At 39.7% G+C, this 27929-nt stretch overlaps 2 protein-coding genes across 7 annotated transcripts; both read left to right on the plus strand.

Annotated features, from left to right (window-relative positions):
• The first annotated feature begins 722 nt into the window (after nucleotides 1–722).
• On the plus strand, nucleotides 723–27929 carry dhrsx (dehydrogenase/reductase (SDR family) X-linked). The gene is made up of 7 exons (XM_023297202.3): nucleotides 723–864; nucleotides 14864–14971; nucleotides 16503–16571; nucleotides 18793–18894; nucleotides 19915–20122; nucleotides 22344–22551; nucleotides 25292–27929. The coding sequence occupies exons 1-7, from the start codon at nucleotides 765–767 to the stop codon at nucleotides 25472–25474; spliced, it is 978 nt and encodes a 325-aa protein (XP_023152970.2). The 5' UTR covers nucleotides 723–764; the 3' UTR covers nucleotides 25475–27929.
• LOC111570902 (uncharacterized) lies at nucleotides 4184–10623 on the plus strand. Of its 6 annotated transcripts, none has more exons than XM_055008437.1 (10): nucleotides 4184–5221; nucleotides 5467–5569; nucleotides 5755–5895; nucleotides 5998–6173; nucleotides 6286–6422; nucleotides 6644–6737; nucleotides 6829–7164; nucleotides 7253–7409; nucleotides 7504–7631; nucleotides 7766–10623. In XM_055008437.1, the coding sequence occupies exons 2-10, from the start codon at nucleotides 5473–5475 to the stop codon at nucleotides 8084–8086; spliced, it is 1587 nt and encodes a 528-aa protein (XP_054864412.1). In that variant the 5' UTR covers nucleotides 4184–5221; nucleotides 5467–5472; the 3' UTR covers nucleotides 8087–10623. The 6 variants fall into 6 exon arrangements, with proteins under 6 accessions (XP_054864412.1, XP_054864413.1, XP_054864411.1 ...); XM_055008438.1 differs by having other exon boundaries at nucleotides 4184–4596; XM_055008436.1 differs by having other exon boundaries at nucleotides 4184–5569.

Here is a 27929-nt window from a genome sequence, read left to right on the forward strand (position 1 = left end):
ACCTTTATAGCATTAAACACTTGGTCACAGCAATGAAAAAAAATAATTTCATTGAATGTTCATAACAGATTGAGCAGGTATAACAAGAGGTGCCAAAAATATATTTAAAAGTGAAGAAAAGTAGATCTAATCTAAATAGTTATCCAGTTCACCACAAAATATCACTGTTTGTGCGTGTGCATGTGTGTGTGTGTGTGTGCGTGTGTGTGTGTGTGTGTGTGTGTGTGTGTGTGTGTGTGTGTGTGTTTAATATAGGACATTCAAGATTCATTTCCCCCGTTTCAACTCACCCATAATTAGAATGTATATGATCCATTTTTTGGAAAAAAAAAATTATATTCATCCAAATTTCAATTCAAGAAAATGTGTTAAAAGTGGGTTGAATAGCAACTTTAAAAATTAAACACGTTTTTAAAAAGCTAAAATTGTATCAAAATATTTTTTAAATGTAAAAAGGCAAATAATAGATAGTCAAATTGTTCTGAAAACTTGCTGATTTAAAATGGTATTAGGCTGTGTTCAATTTAAAATTTAAGAATATTTAAGGTGTTTTCCTCTACCTCTTAGCTGTAGATGCAACACTGGAATAAAGAGAAAACAGTAAAATTATATTTCCTGCCTCAGCAGTTAAAATCTGAGCTATTTTTGGCCATTTTGTGACGTGCACTCTTGAGGGCGGAACCATTGGGTATATTTATCCCCCTGCAGGACCCGGACTCTTTAACGCGGAGCACACTGCGACTCGGAAGCTGTTGGAACAGAAGATGTGGCTTTCTTCAGTGCTAGTGCCGCTTCTCAGGCTGTATTTATGCGGAGTGAAAGTCCTCTTCTATCAAATGTTCAACCGGTCCTTTACGCTACCAGGTCAGCTCAACTTATTCTTCACAAATGTTTCTCTCTGTCTGCTAAATTTGTGGTTGTAAAAACGCTAATTATCCAGTGGTCCAAGATGAGAGCCGGACTCCGTAGGAAAAATGGCATTTTTTTGTCGATTTCATCTTATTTATCAATAGAAGCAACAGTGGATCGAAGATTGTGCTCTGTTTATTTTAATATCTGATGCTTCTGGCCAGTTCGGCATATTTCTGACATGACGAGCACCTAAAATTTAGAGTTTGAAGACCCTTTTACTTGAGTTAGCGCTTGTAATGTAGCACCAAAATCTAAAACGTGACTGCATGTGAAGGATCTGCTGTTGGGTTGTGTGCAGACTTGAAATTGAAATAAACACATCAGTGTTTTTCAAGAGGATGTAGACAAGGAATTGAACGTAGAAGTAAAAATATTCTTAACGTAGTTTAGTGACTCCTGTGCTGTACCAGACAGCTAAAGCTACTTAGCTAATGTATCACTGACACTGAAGGGTACTGAATCTTGTCTTTCCACATCAGAATAATGGTTTTTATTTCATTTAAATTAGGTAAAAATCACAGTCCACTTCCATTTCTGATTTCACAGCATGTTTCCAGTTAATAACAACTATCATTTCCTCATAAAATGTCGTTTATAAGGTCCTAGAAACTTATCTAGTTATTGAAAAAGCAATATTATATATGTCTAATGGTAAATCGGACATTTCTGTGTGTCTGCACACAGTGAACACACAAGTGAATAGCTGTTGCCCTTTGACCTCAACTGTATGATGCAAATGTTTACGGAATTTGACAAAATTGTGAAACGTTCTTGGAACAAGGCTTCATACACCATATCCACTGATTTTACTTGTATTCTGTGGTGCTATTCTACGAGATATGAAGTGTAAAAACTATTTTGCTGTGGATTATACACAAAGCAGAATGTTCATCTTTGGGTGGAATTTGTGGTCTACTTCACATAGACTTAGCTGGGATAAAAAATAATTTTTAAAAAATGTATGTGACCCCTATGAGGCTGGTACATTTCACAAGAAATCCAGTTATGTATGAAAAAGCCTGCATACGTCTTAATTAATCACTTTGTTTGGGGATTTGGAGTTGTGTGTAGCTAAAAATACTTACCCCAATGGGTGAAATGGCTGACATTAATATTGCAATATCAATAGGAGTATAAATAAGTTTAATATAATAATAAAATAGTGTTTAAAGCAATGAACTGTGTTGAAATTCCATAGCCAGCCCTTGAAATGTGACTATATATAAAACCATTAAATAAAATTTGTGCAGAAACTTTCATTTAAATAATAAATTTGTCATGAATGAATGACACTATTTGTCGTTCTGCCTTAATCAATGCGTGTCATCAAGCAATGTGGGGTTTTTTTTGTTTGTTTTTTTTTTTTGCTTGATCATATTAAAATCCATGTAATGAGCTGGTACGAAGTTAAAGTTCAACTGGTTTTATTTCTAAAACACTTCTGTCAACAGTCCAAGATTTTTGTCAAAACCTCAACCCAAAATATTATCGTAAAACATGTGATGATAGCGAGGAAAAGCACCAATGTGTGAAGACAAAGGGGCAACTGTTTCTGGAGATTTGAGATTTGTACGCCTCTAATCTTACAAAGAATGTGTTCCACTAAAAGGGTAATGTGGGCTTTCCCAAATTCCTGTTATTTTTTTTTTAAAAACATGGAAAATCCAAACATTCTGCTCACGATATATGTGCAGAAATTCCAGTTTTGCAGCATGACTGTGGTTTGTACATCAGTGTCGTTGGTGGAGATTCCGACAAGCCTGAAGGCAGATGTGTAAACCAGCAACTCAGAATAAAAGAATGAAGGTCAGATATGATTTTCTACTGCACTGTGAAACTGAGTTGACTGGAGGCCAGAGGTAGTCATGTCAGATCTAATCGACTTTACACTTAAAGCTGTGTTGAGTCATAATCTACATACAGAGTCAGTAATTGGAACAAAGGCAAATATTTCAATGTGAAACTTTCTTTTTCCTGCTGAAAGGCTAGGTTATAAATCAATTAACCAAAGTGCAGTCATCTCACATTTTTAAGGCAGCAGAAATACGCATGTTTTAAGTTGAATTAACTTTAAATAAGGAATTTAATTATAATTTCATGTGATGAAGTTGAATTAACTGAGTTTCAGGAAGCAAGTTTAAAAATTGTATGATAAATTGAATCATATAGTTAATGGTTACAAACTAAATTTTCTAACTTTAAAGAATTGCTCCTTCATTTACAATGTAGAATTTTTCATCTCAATTCTTGAAACCATTTTAAATCAGACTCAGTACAGAGGCAATTTTCATTATATAAATTATGTTTGGCAATCGATATTGAAAATTGAAGCTACAGCCAGTTAGCTTAGCTTATTTTAGCATAAAGACTTTAACCAGGGGAGAACAGCTAGCATTGCTCTGTTTACTTCAAAGACCAAAAGACAAAAAGCTTACAGTAAAAACTGCACATTGTGATGCTATGGTTGAAATAGGCCAGCTGCTTCCTGACAGATTTAAGATTTCCTAGCAATCTTTCCTAGGCCGAATGATTTGGGGAAAATATTTCATTGCCATTTTTCTGACAGATATTGCGATTTCTATTTAGATTTATTTTTTAAGTGAAATTGAGGTTTAATATTAATCTCCAAACCCCCTGGCAGTTTTTCGAAAGGCATGTTATTTGTAAAAAAAATTAAAAATTGTTAAAATGACACCATTTATCAACCAAAAACTTTAAAAACACCTTCATCAGCAGCCTTTCAACTTGCCGACAGTCCTTGAACTAATTGGATACATAACCAAATCCAACCGACAAATCACAATATTTAATCAAAATCACTTTATTCTACATGGCTCACTTTAATATTTGCCAGAAATGAACTGTTTGCAGTAACTAAAGTTAGTAAAAAAACATTTCATGCTTCTCAACCATTACTAACACCACAGCAACCAGTGGGTAACTTCACAAAAATTCAGTTAAACTGGATTAAACTGCAGGCTGTGTTTACACTGAGCAGAGAGGGCACAAAGGAGGATAGAAACAAAGATGTTAGTAGTTAAATCTAGTATTGGTTGTAGTAGTTAAATCTCATCTCAAATGCAGTCTCAGACATTGAATCAACTAAAAATGAACATTTTGGGCATCTTTAAGGTAGGTTTCATTGCAGAATTGTTGCATTATATTACATTTGTTTCAGGTGTTTTCTGCTATGAAGCATCACAGGTAATTGAGTTTATATGATTTCCGCTTTAACCTGTTTTTTTAATCTGCTTCCTTGTTTGCATACACAGCAAATTCAAAAGTGTTAAAATTCCAGTGTTAGTGTTGCTAGTTAAAAATACAGTGTCAGTTCAACACTTGTTTAGTTTAATTCAACTACCTGAGAGTTAGTCCCTCAAAAGAGTTGGTGATAATACACAGAGTTACATTTAAACAACTCTGTAAAGTGTTGATTTTAAAATCAACACTTAATAGAGTAACTCCCAGCATTCCAACGTATCTGTGACGTGTTTGCCTAAAGAGCGGGACGGATAGAGCGGCTGCAGCGGAGCACAACTGTCTTTTCCCTTGTACAAATGAGGATCTTTGTGCGCTTAAATGAATGTCGGCACGTTTAATTAATAACACTTCTATGCAATAGTATTTTATTTGTGACAACAATAGGTGTCGCTGAAACCTGTCTGCAGCTAACATCGCGGCAAGGTAAGTTAGCATGATTGTTGTATGCTATTTGTCGCTTTTGCACACAAGTGTCGATAAATATACAAACATATGTGTAACCTACATGAATACACATTTGTTTAACATGCTACATTTGCACAGCTGCACATTTTGTAAGGGGTCAGAGTTTGCTAAAGTGATGTAACACGTGCATGGCAGGTTAACCAAATATTTCCCAGAAAAAAATCTGAAGGCCACTTGTCATTTCGACAATCAAATCCATGTCAAGTTGGTGAGGAGTGCAATTAGCTTTGATCTAGTCTTGTCGAATGGTTGTTGGCATTACATGGAGCGGGGGTGGGGGTTCGGTTGAGCTGCTGCTGCTTGCCCGAGACAGCTGCTGCAGACTTCCTGCTGTATTCTTCCACCGGAGGAACACCTCCACACACCGGGCCACCACACCAGCCACGCCAAGCATTGCTTCGTTTAAAACATTTTAAGTTTAAAAAACGCTAACTTTTCAAGCTAACGTTACCGCAGCCACACATGCTGGTGAATACCACTTACGTAGCTGTGCATCTTAACGTCGCTGCCACGTTTATGTCTCAGGGCGACGTTATTTTGCTAAGCTAACGGAGCATAGTTGATAGTGTACCGCTGTTTACGGGTAAGTGTGGGTGTTTATAGCAGAATAACTAGCGAGCCGTCATTCTAGCAAGCAGGCCAAGCTTCAGTAGCACGTCACTGTGCTGGTGGCTCCCATCGTCCAGGTAGCAAGTAATGCTAAAACTTAAAACGAATACTCAGAGTCTAGTAAAGCTAGGCAAAATGTTCCTGCCTCTACACATCCATGGTGATCATAGTGTAAATGATGGCACAGTGTGGATGTCTTTTGTCCTTTTTTCTTCATAGTGCATCATGTTGGTTAAGGTGCGATTTGGTGAAACACAGAAGTATGTCAGAGTGGCTGAGACTGAAGATGGCTATGATGATTTCAACACATTTCTTCAAAAAGGTTGGCATCACTTTTCATACAGCCCACAACGTTTCTGGCTACATGTTATAACACCTATTGAATTTATGTGGTATTCGAATATTTTGTTTATGTTAGCCATGTCCTGCCAAAAACAAGCATGGAAAATGCCAGGTAATGTTCTTATTGTATTTTTTCTATTGCTCTAAATCTAATATTTTTATCAGTTATTCAAAAGTTAGATCTTCCACTTGAGACTGAGCTGCACTTGACAGATGAATCAGGGACAGAAGTTGATGCAGATGTGTTTGAGGAGCTCTTGCAGGCAGGGAACCTCACTGTTAGGGTGGCATTGGAAAAGTCAACAGGTGAGACTCAACCTTGTTAGGGAAGGAGTATAATGAATATTGTGGAGAACACATGATTTTTTTTTTATTTTGTGTTTACATTTGGTAAAAAATTGTTTACAGTTGTACTTCAGCATGATCTTTCATATACTTCGCTGGAGTCACCCATGTCAGACAGCTCATCTGGGTCAGTGTCAGGAGTGTCCTCGCTAGCATCCTCTGATTCATCAGATGCAACAGTGATTGTTCATACAAACGGAGGGAGGAGAACCCATGCTGAACGGGAATCAGCAAAAGAGGTGTGTTGCTTTTGTAACAAATTCTATTAGTTATCAGATATCAGACACAAAGATGTTGTATAGTTAAACTGATGGTGATGGATAATTCTAACTATTATTCTTTATCTTTTAGATGGTGAGAAATGCTCTGAAGGCTAAACCAGGTGGACAGTTTATTTTGGATGAATATGACAAAATGAAAACATTGATGGATAGCACAAGGAGAAAGTTGGTAAACCTTCTTGTGGCCAACATGGTTGAAATTCATGGGTAAGTTTCATATTCATAATGTTCTTTACTTAATATAGAAATTATTTTTAAAACAAGCATACTCATTGTAAGGGATTGCATATCAGTAAAGCAATGTTTTAAGGCTAAAACATTATACAAAAACTAAATTTGAGGGACTGCTACTAACTGAAGCAAGAAAAAGCAAAATTTGTATCTTTTAAACACTGAATTGTTGTAGCAATGCCATGTTTATCTTTCAGGAGGAGCCCACCCATCTCTGTTCGAAGTACATGTGCTCTAGGCATCATCTCTCTATTTCCCAGCCTCAGAGATCCATATTCGGACAAGGGATATGTAAGTTTATAAATTAAAAACTTGTATGTCAATTTATGGACCAGTAATATGTTTGGAATTTATGTAACAATCTATTGTTTTAATGTTACAGGAACACTTCTATGACCCAGAGAGTGGATCTGGCTACTTGGCCTGGAGGATAAAGACTGTTCAGCGCAACACTGCAGCTCAGCCCCAGAGATGCTCCACAAGCACAACCTATCAAGATAGTCCAAAGAGAAAGAGGGATGTTCTCTGCACTGATAAGCAGCTGCTTGGTGAGCACTGTCATGAAGCAATATCCTTTTTGAAACATTCAACTGATGAATCAGCCATCAAAGAGCGAATGAGGGCCACATTTCAGTACCGTCAAACACTGGTTCAAGATCAGCAGTGCTCTTCGACAGTCTTTGACATCTTCCCACGATTCCTCGACATCACTGGCTTGGTAAGAAAGACAACTTCTTTTGTAAGTGAATTGTTACTCAAAGTATATGCTTAAGGTGCATGAGTATACAGTGTGTGTTTTCCTGTAGATTGAACAAGACTTCACCATGATGTTTGGAGAGGAAGTGTCGGGCAGATTTTTGGCAAAATGGCCTACCTTTTTCAAGCCTAGAATCCTGGCAGACTGCAAAAAACTGACTTCTAATGAGCACATTGAAGAACTCATGTCATTGCAGCATGACTCAGGTGGGTCTGGTTAGCTTGGCTCATTCTTCTCTTTGAAATGTCTCAATTATTTATGATGTGAATGAGTCTAATATTTCTCCTATTTTTCCCCTAGGCTGGGACAGTGATCTGTCCAGCATTCTTCTGTTGGTTCACCTGCTTCCTCCCACCCCCAAAGGCCACAAGAAGAGTGCTAAAATCAGCCCATGCCAGGCTGTTGACCATGTTGTGAGATATTTGCAGGTATGCAAATAGTAGTGTTGCAATTATTCTGATGATCCTACTTCTTGGGTTGAAGCACTTTTTATATTTGCTTAGGTAGACATTTGAACTTAACAACGGCATATTTTCTCATAATTCTTTATGTTTTGTTCAAGATGGGAGCCAGTGTTGAAACCTTCCTTGCTGGTGTGGAGCCGGGCCAGCCCTTCCTCCTTGGTGTTGGTGAAAAGAAGAGCAGCATCCAAAGATACTATGTCATCATTGATCACAAGGCCATCCCTTGCAAGGCACAGACATCCCTTGCAGCTTTCGATGAGCTCTTCAAAGCACACTTCATCTTCAGCGTCAGTTACCATGAATCCCTCTACAACTTCTATACGTTCATCCAAACCACAGTTTTTAACATTGACATCGGAAAGGCTAAGGAAACTCCCAGAGTCAAGGAACTAAGAGCAAGATTTTTTCATGATGCTTGAGGGGATAAATATCCATGGATGCAAATATTTTTCTTTGTTATGTCTGTAAGGCATGCCACAAAAGTTCTGCACTGCTTTGTCAGCATTTAAGACTTCACCATGGTCTATATCCTGGAAAGACATTACGCTTAAAATGTGGACAGCCAGGATGTTCTTCTTTGTTTTGCACTTATTCAGGTTTCAAGAAGCATCTTGTTCATTTCCACAGAGATGTTGCTGTGACTAATACTGCTGACAATGTGGACACTCAGAATGAAGTTGATGAGCCCTCAACTTCACAGACAGTCACCAAAGCCTCTCCAACAACTACCCAGCTCTCTGTTGACAATGATCATGTGTTAAACATGTGTGCTTCTGTTGTAGCACAGTTGCAAGCATCTGGTGTTGCTGAGAGCACAGTCCAAGCAATGGTGGGATCCATGGAGGACCTTGTAAATGACATTAATAGACAAGCAAGAGAGGCAGTTCTCAGCTGTTCTTCAGAAATTCAAGGTACGGATTTGGAAAAGAAGGTGGAAAAGTGCTTTGATCAACTAGGAAATCCTTTCTCATCCTTGAACACAAGAGTAAAACGTCAGAAGTTCTTTGAGGACAAATGGGAAATTGTTGAGCCTGTCGAATATGTTCTTGGGGTGCGATTTGATGTTCGCAGAGATCAAACAACTGGCGTTTACTGTCAGGTCCCTGTAACAGATAAATTTGTGTACACACCCATCCTGGGAACTCTTAAGTCAATGTTCAAGAACACTGAATTATGTGAAAGTTTCTTCCAAGCCAAACATCACGAAGAAGGCATTTATAAAGACATATGTGATGGTTCATACTTCAAGAGTAACATTTTGTTTTCTCAGAAAAAGCATGCTCTACAGATTCAACTTTATTTTGACGAGTTTGAGACAGCAAATCCCTTAGGTTCAAAGAAAGGTATTCACAAACTCGGTTGTATTTACTTTATATTGAGGAACCTGCCCCCAAAATATAATTCTGTGTTGATGAATATACATGTTGTGGCACTCTTTCACTCACAAGATCTGAAGACTTATGGGTTTGATGAGATCCTAAAGCCTCTTGTTGACGATCTTAAAATACTTGAAACACAAGGAATTGAGGTGCCTTTCTCAGACTCACCATTACTTGGTTCTGTTATACAAGTAACGGGTGACAACCTAGGTTTACATGGACTGTTCGGTTTTGTTGAGTCCTTCAGTGCTACATATTTCTGTAGATTTTGTTTGACAAGTAAGGATGAGTCACAGTCTGTCTTTACTGAAGATGACCCTGGCATGATTTTTCGTACAAAGGAAATCCATGCAAAACACTGTGCAGCTCTACATGAAAATCCTATGTTGAGTTCCACATTTGGTGTCAAAAAGACATGCTTGCTCAATACATTGCATTTTTTCCACACCTCTGACAACTATGCAGTTGACATAATGCACGATTTACTTGAAGGTGTAGTACAGTACGAACTCAAACTTGTCTTTCAGTACCTTGTAAACCAGAAGTATCTGTCTTTGGAATCATTGTCACAGAGGATCCAAACTTTCAACTATGGTTATATTGAGAGAAAAAATAGACCAAGTGGGTTGAAAATGGATGAGGCTAGCAAGGATCTTGGATTAAATGCAATTCAGTCATGGTGTCTTGTAAGAAATACTCCTCTTATTTTTGGTGATGTATTGGAAAGAAATAACTGTTACTGGAATCTGCTCCTCCTCTTGATTCAGATTGTGAATATAGTTTTTTCACCCATTGTAACTAACGGTATGACATACTATTTGAAGCACTTGATTAAGGACCACCATAAGCTATTTAAATGTTTGTTTTCACAAAAAAGATTGATTCCAAAGCATCATTTCATGCTACATTATCCACGTTGTATTCGAAAAATAGGTCCACTCCTTCATGTATGGTGCATGAGGTTTGAGGCCAAACACAACTTTTTCAAAAGATCAGTGAAAAATTTCAAAAATATCACAAAATCATTGGTGAAACAACACCAGAGACAGTTAGCTTACCACTGGGAGAATTTTAATTTTCAGAGGTTTGAGTTTGGTCCAGTGAAAAACGAAACCATTGATCGCCTCGAGGGAGGTGAGGTTTTAAGTTCTGTTTTTGATGTTAATTTATATTGTGAAGTGTCAACCACGAATTGGGTGAAGAACTATGGAACAGAATATCAGATTGGTATGTTTATTTGTACTGGAACAAAAATGGAAATACCTATTTTCAGAAAGATCACCAACATCATTGTGCATGATGGGCAAGCTTTCCTTTTGACTTGCAGAGTGGACACTCTTTATTTTGATGATCATTTCAATGCATACTGTGTTGATGAGAGAGCAGATTCATTTTCTGTTTTCCCAGTTAAGGAACTGATTTATCACAGACCCTATGACAAACAGTTTTCTAATGAGATGTGTGAAAAAATATACATTGTGCCACACTGTCATATTTTGTGACCTGTGTTGTATTGCAAAGCAGTGCTGTTTTTATGTGGTGTGCTTGTTTGAAATACAGGCTGATTCAAACTGCAACTTGTGTTGTTTTCTTTGTAAAGTCAAGTGACATGCATTGTTTTGGGAGTAAAATTGGGGGTTATTATTTGATTCCCAGTAGTACTTTTAAACTAAATAATAAAAGATTTTTATTTAGATTAGAATTTTATAACACTTTCCATAGAGTTAATATAGTTTAAACCTTATTCAGTGTTAAAAACTACACTAATAGTGTTGACTTTTAACACTACACACTAGTATAGTGTAAATTCAACACTGATGTGTGTTAAATTTCAACTACTGAGAGTGTTGTTCCAACTCTGTCACAGTGTAAACTGTTGAACACTTTCAAAAGTGTTGTTTTAACTCGATCTAGAGTGGACCAATATAAACACTTTAGAAGTGTTGAGATTAACTCTGTAGGAGTTGAATTAACACTTCCAAATTTGCTGTGTATAAACATGGCTGAGGGAGTTCAATTGTAGCTTCTCAAACGCTTGTAATGTGTTTTATCAGTACCCTCAAATGTTTATTTCACTATTCTTGTTAGGTTCTCAATAATTGAAGGCATCCAGGTGGATTGCTTACCCAAGGAACCAATGGAGGGTAAAAGTTCTGGACCTTCATGCTCTGGCCTCAATCTGGTCGCACATCCACGAGCAAAAAGCAAAGTCTGGAAGTACTTTGGCTTTGACACAGACGCAGATGGCTGCATATTGCACTGGAAACGGATTTACTGTCGTGTATGCATGAGTCAAATTGCATATTCTGGGAACACCTCCAACCTGTCGTACCACCTCGAAAAGAATCATCCCGTAGAGTTCAGTGAGTTTGTGAAAAGTAACACAGATCAGATGCGTGAGGCGTTTGCAACGGCATTCTCCAGAATAAAGACTGAACCCACAAGTCTACAGACACAGCAACAGTCCCAAGACATGAACTTAAGGCACAGCTTAGATAATGATAATAAACGACACAATGACCTGACAACAGCTATCATCAACTTCATCTGTGAGGGCTTGTATCCTGTATCTGTCGTTGAAGAGCCTACATTCAAGACCCTAATGAGTACTGTCGACCCTGGATATTCTACACCCAACAAAAGTGACCTTGCAGTTAAAATGGTCCCTCAGATGTATTGCCGTACCCGTGATATGGTCTTTAGTGAGCTTGCTGGGGTTGTGAACTGTGGCGTTACTACAGACCTCTGGCAAAGTCAAACCCAGAATAGAACATACATTTCACTCTCGATGCATTCAGTCAATTACAACAGTGCAACTGGCTTCTCAATGACCAACAAGTGCCTGAAAACATTTGAAGTACAAGAGGACAACACCGCTGAGAATATCACCAGAGCGATGTATGAAGCCTTTGTTGAGTGGGGTATAACTCACAAAGTCAGCGGCGCCACCACAAATGGTTCCGTGGACATCGTCAAAGCGTGCTCGCTCCTGGAGCTGTCAGTGGAGATGCCTTGCCTCGGGCACACCATCAATCGTGCGATGGACGAAGCCTTTCAGCTGCCGCGAGTTGACAGCTTTTTGGGATGTTGCCGCAAGCTTGTTGATCATTTCAGAGAACCGGCGATGTTTATGCTGAGGGAAAAACAGAAGCAGCATGGCCTCGCTCAGTGCACACTGATCTCAGATAAAGATAGGACCTGGTTGGCAACACTGGCAATGCTACAAAGACTGAAAGAGCAACAGGTTGCTGTGACTGCAACACTCATGGAGAGTTCCAATAACCATCATTTCAGCTCTGATGGCCCCAACTGGGCCTTATTGGAGGGCTTGATTGAAGTCCTCCAGCCTTTTAAAGTTGTGGCAAACATGATCACGTCTTGCAGGTATCCAACCATTAGCATGGTGAGACCAGTGCTTCATATGCTGCTGAACACCACCCTCAAAGTCAAGGAAGGGGACCTCAAAGAAATCAGCATGACCAAAGAGGTCATCTCCAAGGTCCTATCAAGCACCTATTCACAGAATTCACAATTATCCCAAGAGATCTCCGCTTTCCTCAACATTGCTACGTTCTTGGATCCTCGGTATAAAAAGCTGCCTTTCCTGTCCACTCCAGAGCGCTCCAAAGTTGAGAGTAACATCATTGAGGAGGCCAAAGCAATCCTTGAAAAGCAGATGTCGGAGCGGTCATGCCTTGATGATTTCTCCCTGGTTTCTGATGAGCCACCTAGCAAAAAGCCGACACCTCTAAGAGAAACTTCTGCCAGCACCACAACTCTGGACAACCCTTTGGCGGCCATATTTTGCCAGTCTGATGCAGACCAGAGCCAAGAGGAGCTGCATGCTCAGGTGGTGGAGGAGATGAGTAACTATAAGTCACAGAGGGTTCTAGGTCTGAATGAAGATCCTTTGCTTTGGTGGTCGAGTCATGCGCCTTTGTTCCCCACACTCCCCAAGGTGCTGCAGAAGTACTGGTGTGTTCCCGCCACGAGTGTTCCTTGTCACAGGTTGTTCAGCTCTTCAGGTGCTGTTTTGTGTGGGAAAAGGAACCGAATAGCTCCAGCACTGGTAGATCAACAGGTCTTCTTGTATGAAAACTCACGGAGCTACTATGAGCCTGAACCCTGTGAGGATGATGTGGACAATGCCTGGGAAGGCAACTATAGTCTCGGACGGCCACTGGAGTGAATTATAATGACTTTATTGCCTGTATATGATGTGGTCAATATATCAGACATGCTTAAGCATTACAAAACAAAATCACGACTACAAAAATGTGATGAACCTTCTTATTTTTTTATTTTTTTTTACATAGAGAATGGTTTGGCTTTAAAAAAAACAACTAATATTTCACATAAATATCAAGATGGAAAGAATGTACTCAAGCTTTAAGGCAGCTAAATTAATAATTCTTACTAAATTCTACAAGCAAAATCTGTGCAGAAGATGTGTATAGAAAACTTTCATCTACTCGGATCAAACTGATGGGTTATTGATGGTCCTTCACCATCAGAGTGTGTCAATCAGTTAAATATCGTACACCTTCTGTATGAATTAACTTTATATGGTCACTTCCGTTGTGTCTGTAATTTATCATTTTTTGTTCATTCAGGCTAAATGATTTGACTTGTTTAAGTTTAGTAAAGGATGTGTATTGTAAATACCTGTCTACATATTGCACTGACAGTGGTTGAAATTTACAAATGTAGTAAAAGAACTATATGAAAGTAAAGATCGGCACTTGCCTGGTTGCTTGATGTCCAGACTGTATGACAGCATTGATTCACATTGGAAAACATAAATGTCCATCTTCCACAGGAGGAACATGTGATTTTATTCTTTGGTTGCAGTTTATTTTACAGGTTCGATAAATCTTAGCTAATTTTCAGGAAAAATCCACCGTGAAAATGAGCCAATGCTAAGCTTATATCTAAGCTTATCTTACATATCTCATTAAAAAATAAACTGATAAAAAGTCCAGGGGCTATTCCACTTAATCGGGCTAAATGGCAGGGTGAGTTTATGCAGAACAAATAGTAGACAATGAACTTTAACTTCATGTTGTATGATTTACGATGTAACTGTGTCATACTGGATGCTTGTAGTCATGATTGTGCTGTTTCTATAGATGTGCAGGACTTTATGTCGCAGTAAAAAAAAAAAGTGAGACGGGAGCAAAAAACACCCAGAAACTTTCTAGAATTCAGAGGGTCAAAACTGACTTAAGGAGCTGTGCCTAATTTCGACAGCTTTACCTGTAGTGTGGCTCCTTTTCTATTTGTTCAACTGTTTAGAGTTGTTTTTTAGTTGTTGCTGATGTGGAATTACGAAATATTTTTCATTTACCCAATGTATAATTTCCTAGTTGGACACAGAAAGTGGTTAGACCCCTTCATGTTTTGCAAAAAAAACAAAAAAAAAAAAGTTTAAAACCACGGATTCAATTTATTGTAGAGTGTAGACTGATGGGCAGAAGTGGCTCTTTTAACACAAGCAACACTAACATTTCCTTTTAATTATTGCCAAACTCCTCTTTCTTTGGCATATGCTCATTATTTATGGCTGATGAAGAAGTCCGTGTGTATGACCTTTACTGATTGGAGTTCAGTTCTGTTGAGGTTTTAACAACATCATGTCTCACAGATGAACTACTGCAAAGAAAACAAAGTCATGGTAGTTTTTTCTCCCTGCACACTAAGGAAGGATCTATGATGCAACTGCTTTAACTGTTACTAAGTAGGGGAGAAAATCTGATTGCAGCAGAAGCCAAAGATTGGGTAATGTTCTCATGTGGTCACCTCTCTCCTCCTGCACAGTCTTACCCAAGCAAAATGGAAGGGTTGCCATTGTGACTGGAGGTACCAGAGGGATGGGTTTTGAGACAGCAAGACACCTGGCAAGCCTTGGCATGCATGTTATCATAGGTAGGCTCCTGTCCAATCACACTCAGTCAGCAGTCCAGTGTTAAGGGTCATCCCATGAAAACAGTCACTTCCTGCCACCTGCACTACTCAGAATCAGCTGATTTATGCATATTTAAAGAAGCCATGCAGAATGTTGCCTTCGTACTATGAATGTTTTTGGAGTTTTAGGCTCTGAAAGTAATCGGTGTGAGTCAGAATTTTGCACCTTTCCATTTGCAGCTGTTGTAACTTCAAAACTAGAAAAGCACTTGGAGAGCACAGTACTCCGCCAAGGCTGTTCATTCCCCCATATGGAATTGTCAGAAATGGCGTATTTGTTTATTTATTTGTTACTGATGATCAGAAATCACGGCAACATAGAATGTGGCCATTTAATATAGATGTACCCACAAACAAAATGACTTTGCGCTGAGCACAAGCGCGTGTTATGCATGTGTACATTATGTACGGACACCGAATCGTGTGACCTAAATATGTAGCAGGCAGCTGACATAGTGTTCACTTGTCATAGTTACAGTGACGCTGTGCAGCTATCTTGCAATGATACAGAAATCTTTAACAAATCTATGGGTCCAGACTATAAGCCGCATCACTGCTAAAATCTAATCATTTGGTCCTTGTGTCATTTATGACCTTCCCTGAAAATTTCATCCAAATCCATTCATCAGTTTTTGAGTAATGTTGCTAACAGACAGACAGACAGACAGACTAACGTATCTTTGGCGGCATAATAAAGGAGATACTCACATGAAGATTTCAGGGCTGAAATACGCATTTGAGCTCTGTTAAAACTGCAACAAGATCAATTTTACATTCACTCCATATATTGCAATCTGGAGCCAAAATCTCCTTTCTGTTCAGCATTATTTTATTTTTTTTTTAGCATCAGTATTATTGGATATGTCATCAGTTTAATGTCTGTGATGTAGAGTATTAGAAACAAGCATTGGTAGATTTTGGCTTCAGATTGTGACACCTGGAGAGGATGTAATGTTTATTTGGTTGCAGTCTTTAATGGAGCTCCAGTGTGTTTTCAGCTCTGAAAATGTCATGTTTCCCTCTCCAGGGCTCAGAAATACTGCAAAATATAACATGAATTGAAAAGTGCAATTCTAAACCCACCCCTATGCACTTTGAGGGCCTGTAATTGTGAAAATATTAATCGCATAAAGGTAAGATTTTACATGGCTCCATTAAATATACTGACGTTATTGTATAAATCTGTTTCTGAGGGGGTCAGGTGGGAACTTTTCTTGTAGATTTGTTTGTTGCTTTAATATGGAATGATTACATATTTCCCTTCAACTTAATTTTTGTTTTCAATTTGATGCCAGAAAATACCAATCATGCAGAATACAGCTCACACAGGGTCTTTATTCATTAGCCAGAATTATATCAAATGAAGGTGAGGTTGATCTGTATTTCACAGTTAATCAGTTTCAGGGTTTAGACAGAGAGTGGCATTGGTTGAAGTGGATTATCTGCTGGACTTCTGCCCACCAAGCTTCTCTCTGATCTCCATCATCTCCAGCTGGGAACGAGAGAGAAGAGGGAACAGAAGCCGTCAGGAAGATTCATGAAGAGGGCGGCAAAGGAAAAGGTAAACATTCACCCCGAACGCATTTTAGTAGCCAAAAGCAGAAGCTGCTGTTTAGTATTTTGGTCTAAAATGTAAAATCACTCAGCAGTGGAGCTTTCAAATTAAAAGCTGCTCCTCTAGTGTTGAAAATTGACTTGAAGATCTCCAGACTGTTAACTTTTTACATCAGTTAGATTGATGCGCCTCATTTTTAAGATAAAAAAAGCCTTTATTAGTGGGGAAATTTCCAGTGTTACAGAAGCCAAGATAGTGCAAACATCTAAGGACGGTAGTATAAAAATAAACCAAAAACATACGTAAGTACTACCTCCAGAATAAACTGTACCGCACAGATTGTTTCATGAATAGAAATACGGAGATAGGGCTTAATACTGCACACATTATTATCTATATTGCACTTTTCATTAAGTCACACTAGAAATTCTTCACTGCGCATTTTGGGGCTGAAGAATATATTTTTAAAATGATTTTAAACAGAATAAAGGTGCAGGTAAGTGTTTAAATAATGTTGATCTGGGACCTAAAGCCAGTAAACGATAACTTTGGTTATATCATAAACAGTCATATCTTTTATTTTTTTATGTCAGACTTCTAATTAGTTTGTTGCTTGGTGCTGTAGAAAGACACCAAATATTCCTCTCTGCAGGAAAACCCTGGGATGGCTTACTTTTTCGGTCTGCATATGTATGAGAAAAAGAACTGATTGGACTTTCTAAGTAGCTGTGATATTTTTCTGTCACTTGAAACCATTTTTACCCTCCTTTTAGAGCCATCTCAGTTACTGTAAAGTAGAAAGTTCCTACAGCCTACGAGTTTTATGTGATTTAATGAACTGTTTGAGCAGTCGGCTAAGAAACGCCACAAGCAGCAGCAAGGGACTCATTAACAACATGCCAAGAAATGCTACGACAGAAGCGTTTAGAGGTAACTAATTTCAGAGGCTCCACTCCCAACTCTGAATTAACATTCCTTTAATTTCACCATTAAACGCTCCCTTATGTAGCTTAATTTTGACCCTTGGTTTATCGAGTATTATTAGTTTTATGCCTATAGGCTACAGTTGCAGCCGTCTTTGTTGTGTCTCTTAAGATGTAATGTCCAGCGTCAGAATAGAAAAAGAAAAGCCCCAGACTGTGACCGGAATGGTCTGGTAGCTGTACAGTGCGAAATTTTCTCATCCATCATCTGAGGTCAGGTTTATTCAAGTTCAGTGTCCTACAGTTATTCAGTAAAAGCTTGTGTTGTGCGGCTGTGTACAAGTAATCCAAGCACAACACAGAGGAGGCGATGTTTTCAATGTAGACTTTATTGATTTCGTAGAACCGTATGATCGGTGTGGAAGTTTCTGACCATCACATCGACCATAAATCCAGCTTTCTCTGCATTGAACCCAGTTTCCAAACTCACTGCATTTTTTACAGCAGCATCACATAACCTTTAGAGAGAGATTTAGAGCAGGGGTGTCAAACTCATTGCAGATCAGGGACCACATTCAGCCCAGTTTGATGTCAAGTGGGCCAGACCAGTAAAATCACAGCATAATAACCTATAAACAATGACAACTCCAAATTTTTCCTTTGTTTTAGTGCAAAAAAATATGTTCTGAAATTGTTTGCATTTAATGAATTATCATTTTCAGATAAGATAAGAAAAAAAGCTTTATTGTCATTATACACAGTGCACAATGAAATTCTGGATGACTTTCTCCCTTTTAAACAAATAAGTTCAGAAAATAAGATTAAAAAAATAACTCAGTTGTGGGGTAAAAGACATAAATAGACATCTTTGCAAAAAAATGTGCAACTGGCAGCATGTAACAAAAGAACAGAGCATTGCAAAAGCAATAGTGGCAAAAACATGATGAACAACTTGAAATTTCCAAGGAAAAGTATTTTAACAAAAATTTCTAGCAACATTATGCCTCAGTTTATCATTTACACATTACAACTTACAGAGCAGTGTGTCTACAAAAGCACCAAACATTTAGTCACAGCTGTCTGGGACTGAACAATGAAGTATTTTACTGGTTAAGGTCTAGAGAGTATTTAAAATTTGCAGCTAATGTCTTCTGTCTAATTTTTTACCGACCCTCTGGTGGGCCGTATGTTTGACACTCCTGATTTAGATGTTCCTGAATCATCCTGCAACGTCCTCACTACTTCTGAAACCAGCACAAAAGCTGGCTGAAAGTTAACATCCAGTTTTTCTTTTCTTCTCACAGCTGAGTTTGTCTTTGTGGACCTGACTTCACTAAAATCCGTGCGCCAGTTCGCTCAGACGTTCAGAGACAGAGGTCTACCCCTCCACGTTCTGGTTAACAACGGTAGGTTGCACCAACGTCACGGTATAAAGGTCTTTCTAGAATTGGAGGACATTTAGGCTTCAAAATTTTTAAAAAATTAACCTTCTCTTTTACAATTTTCTGCTCCATATTCATCAATAATAGGTAATAAACTATCAAAGGCTTGATTGGCTCAGCTTACACATCAATGGTACCATTTTTATTCCATGTTTTATTTCTTTCTAACTGTATTCTAATCACAGTAACAGGGTTGCTAATCCATGCTAATATTAGCTTTTGCTCAGGAGTAGAAGCTAGATATTTAGCTCGCTGTCACTGCTGACCAAGAGGACAAACTTACTGATGGAAAACAGTCAAGAAAAAGTAAAAAGAATTTGTCTTATCCAGATAATATGCATAACAGGGTTGCATGAGGTAGAATGAGACATTCAATCAAGGCTGACAATGTTATGAAAATAAGAAAAATAGAAGAGAGGTCATAGCTTTGCTCTACCCATTCTATTGGAAAACGTTTGATGATGTTAATTTCAGCGTATCATGTGATTCACTGTCTCCTTCTTCTACCAGCTAAAATGGTTATGCTAACAGGGTTGCTGTGAGACACCCGTTCCATGCATAAGAAATACCATTTAAAATATTATGTGAATTAAAAAAGAATCTTCCCACAAATACAACAGACATCAATGAAAAAAATAATACCAAAAAAGGAGGTTTAGGTTTTATTTTAACTTTTTTTTTTGAGATTCAATTTGGTCATCAGGGGGTGGGACAATAGAAAAACGACATTTTAGGGGGAAATCCAGTCTTAATTGGTATTTTTAAAAATATTTTCGAACATTCTTTTCTCCTTGTTTTTTTAGATTTGGTCTCAGGACAAGTACATTTAAACAACAACTGTATATTTTCATATTTAGTACATGGATTCTTTGAAATTTGATGGCTGTAACATAAAATGTCCTTCAATTCTGGAATGACCCATATATACACAAAATATCACACTAGTGTTGCATTTTGAGTTGATTTAATGATAATTTCACTCAGCTGGGACCATGTTGGTGCCTGAAAGACAGACAGAGGACGGCTTTGAGTTCCACTTTTGCCTCAACTACCTCGGTCACTTCCTGCTGACCAACCTGCTGCTGGACGTGTTGAAGAAATCAGGAAAGCAGGGCTGCTGCTCCAGAATCATCAATATGTCCTCCGCCACACACTACGCAGGAGTTATAGACATGGAGGACTTAAACAGAAGGTAAGATGATCAATAAAGCTGCTGGATGACTGTGAATTTGCAGACACAGTCGGTGCAGGAAAGAAATTATCTAGAAATGGGTATAAAATCTGTGAAATATTTAATTTCACAGTGTCACACGATAATACAATTAGCTTTCTAGCGTTCGGTAAGGAACATTTAACTACAAAAATCAGTCGGTGCGGCAAAGTATAGTGGTGATATCAGGCTTATTTAACATCCTAAAATTATTGCGATTCAGGAAACTAATGCTTGTCTTGCATGTTTTCAGCTTAGATTTTCTGTGTCAAAAAAAAGCTACACATGAACGACACGATAATGTTTAAAATTTAAAAATACTGTCTGTACTGTTGATGTCAGTTGTTAAATTATTATAATGACCCATCACTATAATAAAAGAGCTGAAATCCTAGGCTTGAAAAGGGAAAAAAAAAAGCAAGTTAACTTAGAAAAATAAGCACATTTAAGACTTGCACCGGCGAAAATACAGGTTTTTACTGTTGCATGTGTGTTTTTTAATATGCTGGGAGACAAATCATGCATGAAATAAGAAGAGAACATTTCAAACTTCAGCGTTCTGATGATCATCTCAAAGACACAGATCTAGACTTCCAGGGTTCAACATGGAACAATCCTTAGAAACCAGTCCTGACTTTCTGCAGAATCCGTTTCCGCTTCAAACACGTATCGCTGAATTACTCCAATACTCAATATTTCAACTTGCTGTTGTGTAGCTTGATTTTACAGTGTTTACAGTTACATATTCAAAAGCTTTGAATATGTAACTTTGAAAAGAGTTTTAGGGGTTAAATCAACAAGTGGAACAGAACTTTAAGCATAATAAAATAAGATAAGATAAACTTTATTGATCCCACAGTGGGTAAAGTTCACCATTACAGCAGCTCAAAAAACAGGTATGAGGGCAGTGTAATAATATATTAAAAAGTTGCAGTGAAACATTATATACACAAGATTATTATTGTATATTTGATTTTTTGAACAGTTTTTTTTATTGTTTTATCTAGTGTTTTGTGTATTTTTTATGTCTTGCGAAGCACTCGGTAAACCCAGCTTTGACAGGCACTATAGAAATAATAATTATCGTTAACAATCACAGTAAACAGGTAAAGTGTGCAGGTAAGTCAACAAAATTAGGTACAGTAATGTAAGTAAAAATAAATATAGCAAGCAAAGTCAGAATGTAAAATTAGTAAATAACGTAAATACCATAATCAGAACTAGAAACGGACTCGGAGAGCACAGTACTCCAAGGCTGTTCATTCCAACATATGGCATTGTCAGAAATGCAGTATTATTTGTATTGGTTATTGAGGATCAGAAATCACGGCAACATAGAATGTGGCCATTTAATATAGATGTACCCACAAACAAAATGACCTTGTGCTGAGCACAGGCGTGTGTTATGCATGTGTACGTTATGTACGGATACCGAATCATGTGACCTAAATATGTAGCGGGGAGCTGGAATTGATGGGACTCGGAAACACCACCACAATTTAATCAGTTGTTCCTTGTATCATTTCCGAAGGATAAGTCCTGATAAATCCGCACCGGTGGATTTGTAATAGAATCACAACTGTGTGATCGTCAGCACACTTGTTGTGTTCACTTGTTGTCATAGTTACAGTGACGCTATGCCGCTATCTCGCAATGACACAAAAATCTTAAACAAATCCGTGGATCCAGACTATAAGCCGCATCACTGCCAAAATCTAATCACTTTGTCCTTGTGTCATTTCTGACCTTCCCTGAAAATTTCATCCAAATCCTATTAGTCTGTTTTTGAGTAATGTTGCTAACAGACAGACAGACAGACAGACAAACAAACCGACGATGATCGTCACATAATCCACCACATTCCTTGGCAGAGTAATCAGTACAATGCTGTACATAAATAAAGGAAGTACAATAGGCAAGGTCAGTAAGCAAAGTAGACGCAGTAAAAAAGCAGGTAAATTAAGTACAGTAAGAGTTTCTTTCATTCAGCCATAATTAGTTTTATACTGTTTGGTGTGGAGTCTGCTCTGCACTGTTGTCGAATGAAGTAACAGAACATAATGCTTGTATTGTGTCTATAAGGTCTTGCCACATTTTGCAACATCTGTTTGGACGGTTGATTGCATCTTGCTTGACTTTTACTCACCAGACAGACAATAAAGTTGAATCAAACCTAATGAAATGCTCCCCTCCCTGTCTTCAGGATCTGCTACAGCTCCCATGGTGCTTACTCCCAAAGCAAACTGGCTCTGGTCCTCTTCACCTACTTCCTGCAGGAGCAGCTGACGGCCGGCGGCTTCGCTGTGACGGTAAACGCCGTGGACCCCGGCATGGTGGACACAGCTTTGTACAACAACCTGTGGAGCCTCGCCCAAGCGCTCAAGAAACCTGTGGCGAAGACGCTGTTCAGAGTACGTGTTGACTGACTCGTCCTTTGAGAAGAGCAACTCGTATAAAGACAGACAAAGCTGGAGGCGCAATGTTTTCAGGTTCTTGTCCCATTCTCAGGTTTTGGATGGACAAGCTGAGAAACTAACACCTCTAGCTTTGCCTGTTTTCACACCAGAGCATTGTTAGACGCTAATAGCTGGAGGCCTATCAGGGAGTGTTTGATTCTAGCAAAGCAATGAATCAAAGTGGGTGTAAGGTTAGAAATGTCCTTATTTTTGAAAGAAAAGCATGTTTTTCCAATGAAGATAACATTAAAGTAATCACAAATACAGTCTAGACATTGTTAATGTGGTAAATGACTATTCTATTTTTTTTTTTTTTTTTGTCTGCATTTGTTCTCATTGTTTAACTCCACAAAAGGGGAGTCAACGTTATATGAGATTGATGCATATTTTAGTCTTGCAACCAAATATTTTAATATTTAGTGCATGTGTGTGACCATCACCGGCCCTCCCTGAAAGCTAAGCAGACATTCTTTATTAGAATTCCCTATTATGAGCCAGGGAGGGCAGTGCTACACCTCAGTGATGTGCGGGGGAAACAAAGACTGGACAGGACGAACAGGACGAACAGGATGAACAGGGATAGAAAATAACAGGCGTTGCTATTGCAATTAAAGATTGTAAGGTGGTGTGTTATGCCCAACTACCAACTAAGAAAACTAAGAAAACCAAACCAACACAAAAGAAAAAGAGATTCAATAATAAATGAACAAACGGTACTGAGCACCATAATTGTGGGTGTCTTGATAGTATAGAATAGAATAGAACAGGCCAGAAGAGGATGCTAGTGCGAGAGAGAATGAGTTTAGGGTAGAGACTGGAGAGATTCTCATCACATTCTGGTGGGTCCCATCATTTGCTGAAATGGGACTCGGCAGTAGCTGGCGAGACCTGATCAAACATGCAAGTGTGAAGAACCCCGAAGCCCAGAACAGCAATCACGGCAAGGCAGGGCCAAGCCAACAGGGCACCCCTCCCCCCAGGCAGTAGGAGCCACAGGGCGGCACCCCCAGAGAGCCACCGGGGCCACCGTGAACGACGCGGACCCAGAGAACAAGAGGGAGCAGCTACCGACACCCCCTGCGCGCCCAGACCGACCCAGGCGGCCCGGGGCACGAGGACCCACCCGCCACCCAAACCCCAACCCCGCCCACCCCAGCCCCCACCGAACCCCCCACCCCACTACCCGACCCGCCCAACCCCACCCCCTCTCCCACCCCCGAGGGGGCCAACGGCCCCACACAGCCAGGAAGCCAGACACAGGGGCCGAGCGGCCCGCCGAAGGGATGGCAACCAGCCCATCACAAGGCAGGCCACCACCGGGAGCCGGCCAGAGGAAATCGGAGCCGGGACCCGATGCGAGTCCAGAGAGTAAAAATGGACAGTGTGGTGGGGCCCGGCGATGCCGACAGGGAGGCACCCCGCATACCCCCCGCACCAGGCCCCAGGTGAGCGCAGTACACCCAGGGCCCCCACCCCCCGCAATGCGCCCTGACAACCCACCAGGACATAGCCACCACACGCCGCCAGCCCGCAGTACAGCCACAGCGCCCACCAGGATGGCCAATCCAGCCCCCGCAGCCCACCAAGAGCCACCGCACCAGCCTGGACCCGTCGGGCACGCAGGAGAACCCCCCCCGACCACAGCCCCCAGGTCCCGGGGACCCCCCAGCCACAGCAACACGGATGATGGTCCACCCCCGCCACCCCATAGCCATAAGGGGGCCGGGTCCCACCAGTGAGGCCATATTAGTGAAATCCCCCCCATTACTCCCTATTAATATGTCTCCCGATCCCAGACTGGAGACATTATCCCTGCACCGTGATAGTGTAACCCTGAGTGTCATGTGGTGCATTAAAAGTGGGGAGGCTGGGTGAGGCGTCCAGGGGGCGGGCCAGAGGACCACAGAGGATGGCTACTCTGCAGCCTACCCTGGCCCAAGTTCCCCGAGCCGTCCCAGACCTACCCCCAAGGTGTGAGTGTGTGTGGTGCATTAAAAAGAAATTAGAGAGCAGGGGAGGCAAGCAAGAGGGTGATGGGGAAGAGACAAGGCCGTAGAGCCCTGCCATCCGCCCCACCACAGAGCCCATCGTTCCTGCCCCCACCTGCTCTCGGGGCCCTAACTGTTGTGTCCCTATATGTGCCTAAGAGTAACTATATACAGTGATATGTGAAGTATGTGAAGTGCACAGTAAGAGGCAGTCTGGTGTGGATCCGGCCCATGAGGAGAGAGCAGCGGGGGAGACAGGTAGTAAGACCACCGGTACTGATGCAGAGGTAAATGACTATTCTAGATGGAAACAGCTGATTTTTAATGGAATATCTCCATAGGGGTACAGAGGAACATTTCCAGCAACCATCACTCCTGTGTTCTAATGCTACATTGTGTTAGCTAATCATGTTGAAAGGCAAATCGATAATTAGAAGACCTTTGTGCAATTGTGTTCGCACATGAATAAAAGTGTGAGTTTTCATGGACAACATGAAATTGTCTGGTGACCCCAAACTTTTGAACAGTAGTGTATAGCGGTTTCAAAAAGTCCGCTATGCTAATGATCAGTTGTCATAAACAGACATTCATAAAGTTAAAACAAGTCATTTGTTTGTGCAAGTAAGAATTTGCTGAATCCAGCTTGAAACACCGTCCAGTATTGGTTTCCTGACGACTCCCAGTAACCTGCTATGTTTCCTCCTCAGACTCCAGCAGAGGGAGCGTCCATATCCATCTATGCGGCGGCTGCTGCTGAGATGGAGGGAGTGGGGGGCTGTTATCTGTACAACGGCGTGAAGACGCAGTCCTCCGATCTTTCCTACGACTCTGAGCTGCAGGTGAAGCTGTGGAAAAAGAGCTGCGAGCTTGTGGGCCTCCAGAAAGCCTGACTGGCTTTGCTGTAACCTCCAGACTGGTTAGTTCAACGTTGCCACCAGTCACCGAGGGATGAAAAACGACACCAAGCCACCTCCTCACTTTATTTTCAACATCCGGTATCATGAAATATCCACTTAACGAGTGGTTTCCAGATTAAATGTTAGGGCCCGACCAATATGGATTTTTTGAGGCCGATGCCGATTCCAATATTTGGCAGAAAAAAATTCCGATAACTGATTAATCGCCGATTAATTTAAAAAACATATAATGAACAAAATTGCTTCTGTTTTTGGTCCCTTAATGCTTAAAACAAAAAATATTTGAACTACAGGCAGAACATTTTACTGTTTTACAATACTTTGTCCTTTAGTATTTCTTTAACTTTACAATAGAGAGGAAGTTTCAAGTACAACAACATACCTTGTCTTGTACTTCTTGTTGCTGCAAATTAGAGGTAGGTTATATTACAGGTGAAGTTACTGGAAAAACATTATTTCTGCAGCCCTCTGATGCCCTTTAATGTTAAATCACATTTTCTCTACTCCATTATTTCTTTGCCATGAAGTCATGACTCCTATGAACCAAAATATAAACCAGAGAACCTTTCTCAGATGTTAAACATGTCATCTTTGACAGAGTTGCAGTTTAAATATGTAATAGTCACAAATAGTCCGATACTAATGTTCCTCCATAACAACACACACAGTGAGTTGCTGTTCCAGCCTGGGTCATGTTATAGTATTTTCTGAATACTGTTTTATGACAAAGAAAGAATATATCGGTATTTAATCAGCAAAATTCTGGCCGATGCCGATTATTTTGAAAAGGGCTACAATCGGCTGATAAATCGGTCAGGCCCTATTAAATGTGTCTCACAAGCCCAGCAGTTTTCATTGAGAATGTTTTGAATGAGATGCGTGTTGAATAATAGTGTACTCGAAACTAGTCAAAGTAGCCTCCATACAAATGGAAGTAAGTACACCTCTGTGCAATATCAATAAAATGACCAATGATTGTAAATTCTGTCACCTCTCAATAACTGTACAATTTCTGATGTTAACAGTGGAGTATTTCCTCTTACTACATTGGAAATACAGGCCCCCAAGTAGAAACGAAACTCAGCGTAACTAAACTGACTGACTAAAAACAGCAAATGCGCCCCTGCAAAAGTACACTTTACGAAATCACCCGAAAACAAGCCTGATATTGAATATTTGGAGCACATTGTTTGGCTAGATGAGACCAGGATACATTTTATTAAGTCTCAAGGATAGTATCCAGCTTGTTTGGCTAAACCAGACAAAACAGTGAATGCATAGTCCCGACAGTGAAGCACACAGATGGGAGTGTGATTACATCAGGGCTAAATGAGTGTAAAGGGTGCTGCTAAAACTGTCAAAATCACACCAGATTTTTTAAAAACAAAAGAAAAACTATGACCTGGTGAAGCACGTCTTCTGACTTCAATAGAACACTGTTAAAAAAAGAATGGCAGGGCAACAACCCCCCTCATAGATCTGACTGTCAGTAAAGAAAGGTGTACTGACTTATGCTGTGTAAAGCCTGTATTTTTAATACAGGAAATTTTTACATTTACATGAGAGCAACTTCTTTCTTTAACTGTGAATAATGAAGCACTCCAAACTGCCACTGCTAACAACTGAAAGTGACCTCCATGAATGGATACATCACTCACCACTGACTATAAATCCCAAAAAAATTTACTCTTTTTTTATTTTATTTTTGCAATTTCAGTAATTCTTGTGCCTTATCTCTCGTACATGAACCAGCTGTTGTTTTGATGTACAAACTAGACTGAAGTGAAGCCAGTGCTGAAGTGCCTTAAACCTGCATTCTTTGCTACAGCCAGCAGGGAGCAGCTCCTCCAGTGGCAAAAAAAAAGATGTCAAATTGTATAAAAGCCTATGAGAAAATGACCCTACTTCCTCTAACCTGCTACTCCAGTAAGCATTTTCTGATTGAGTTTTTGGCCTCAATCGCACATTTCAAGAATTTCTGAGCACAACATGATGTTCGCTTTCTAAATTGTGGACAGATCGCAACCACCACTCGCTTTGTTGCTTCCAGTTCCAAAAGTCCAAGATATCACTGATCAAATTCAAAATTGAAGGCTCAAAAATATCTGCCCAAAACCAATGAGTCCATCTTTGTATAAAGCCTGGAGATACATAATGCAGACTGTGATGTGTTTTCTGACCTCTGCTGTCACTACAGATGCTATTATCTGTGTGATTTCTTCTTCGTCATAACGGTCATACAGTTTGTTTTCGTGTGCCAAGACACAAAACCACATTATTATGTGAATCGTTCCAAGTGTTTCTGTTGTGTTAAATAATCACCGACAATCCTTAATGCCTTAGCAGTGTTTATGACTCTATTGATTGTGCACTAATGTGAATTATGTTGTTAATTTACATGATAAGTAAAACTTTATTTAATGTCAAA

The sequence above is a fragment of the Amphiprion ocellaris genome, chromosome 24 (genome assembly GCF_022539595.1).
Source record: "Amphiprion ocellaris isolate individual 3 ecotype Okinawa chromosome 24, ASM2253959v1, whole genome shotgun sequence".
Taxonomy (NCBI): Eukaryota; Metazoa; Chordata; class Actinopteri; family Pomacentridae; genus Amphiprion; species Amphiprion ocellaris.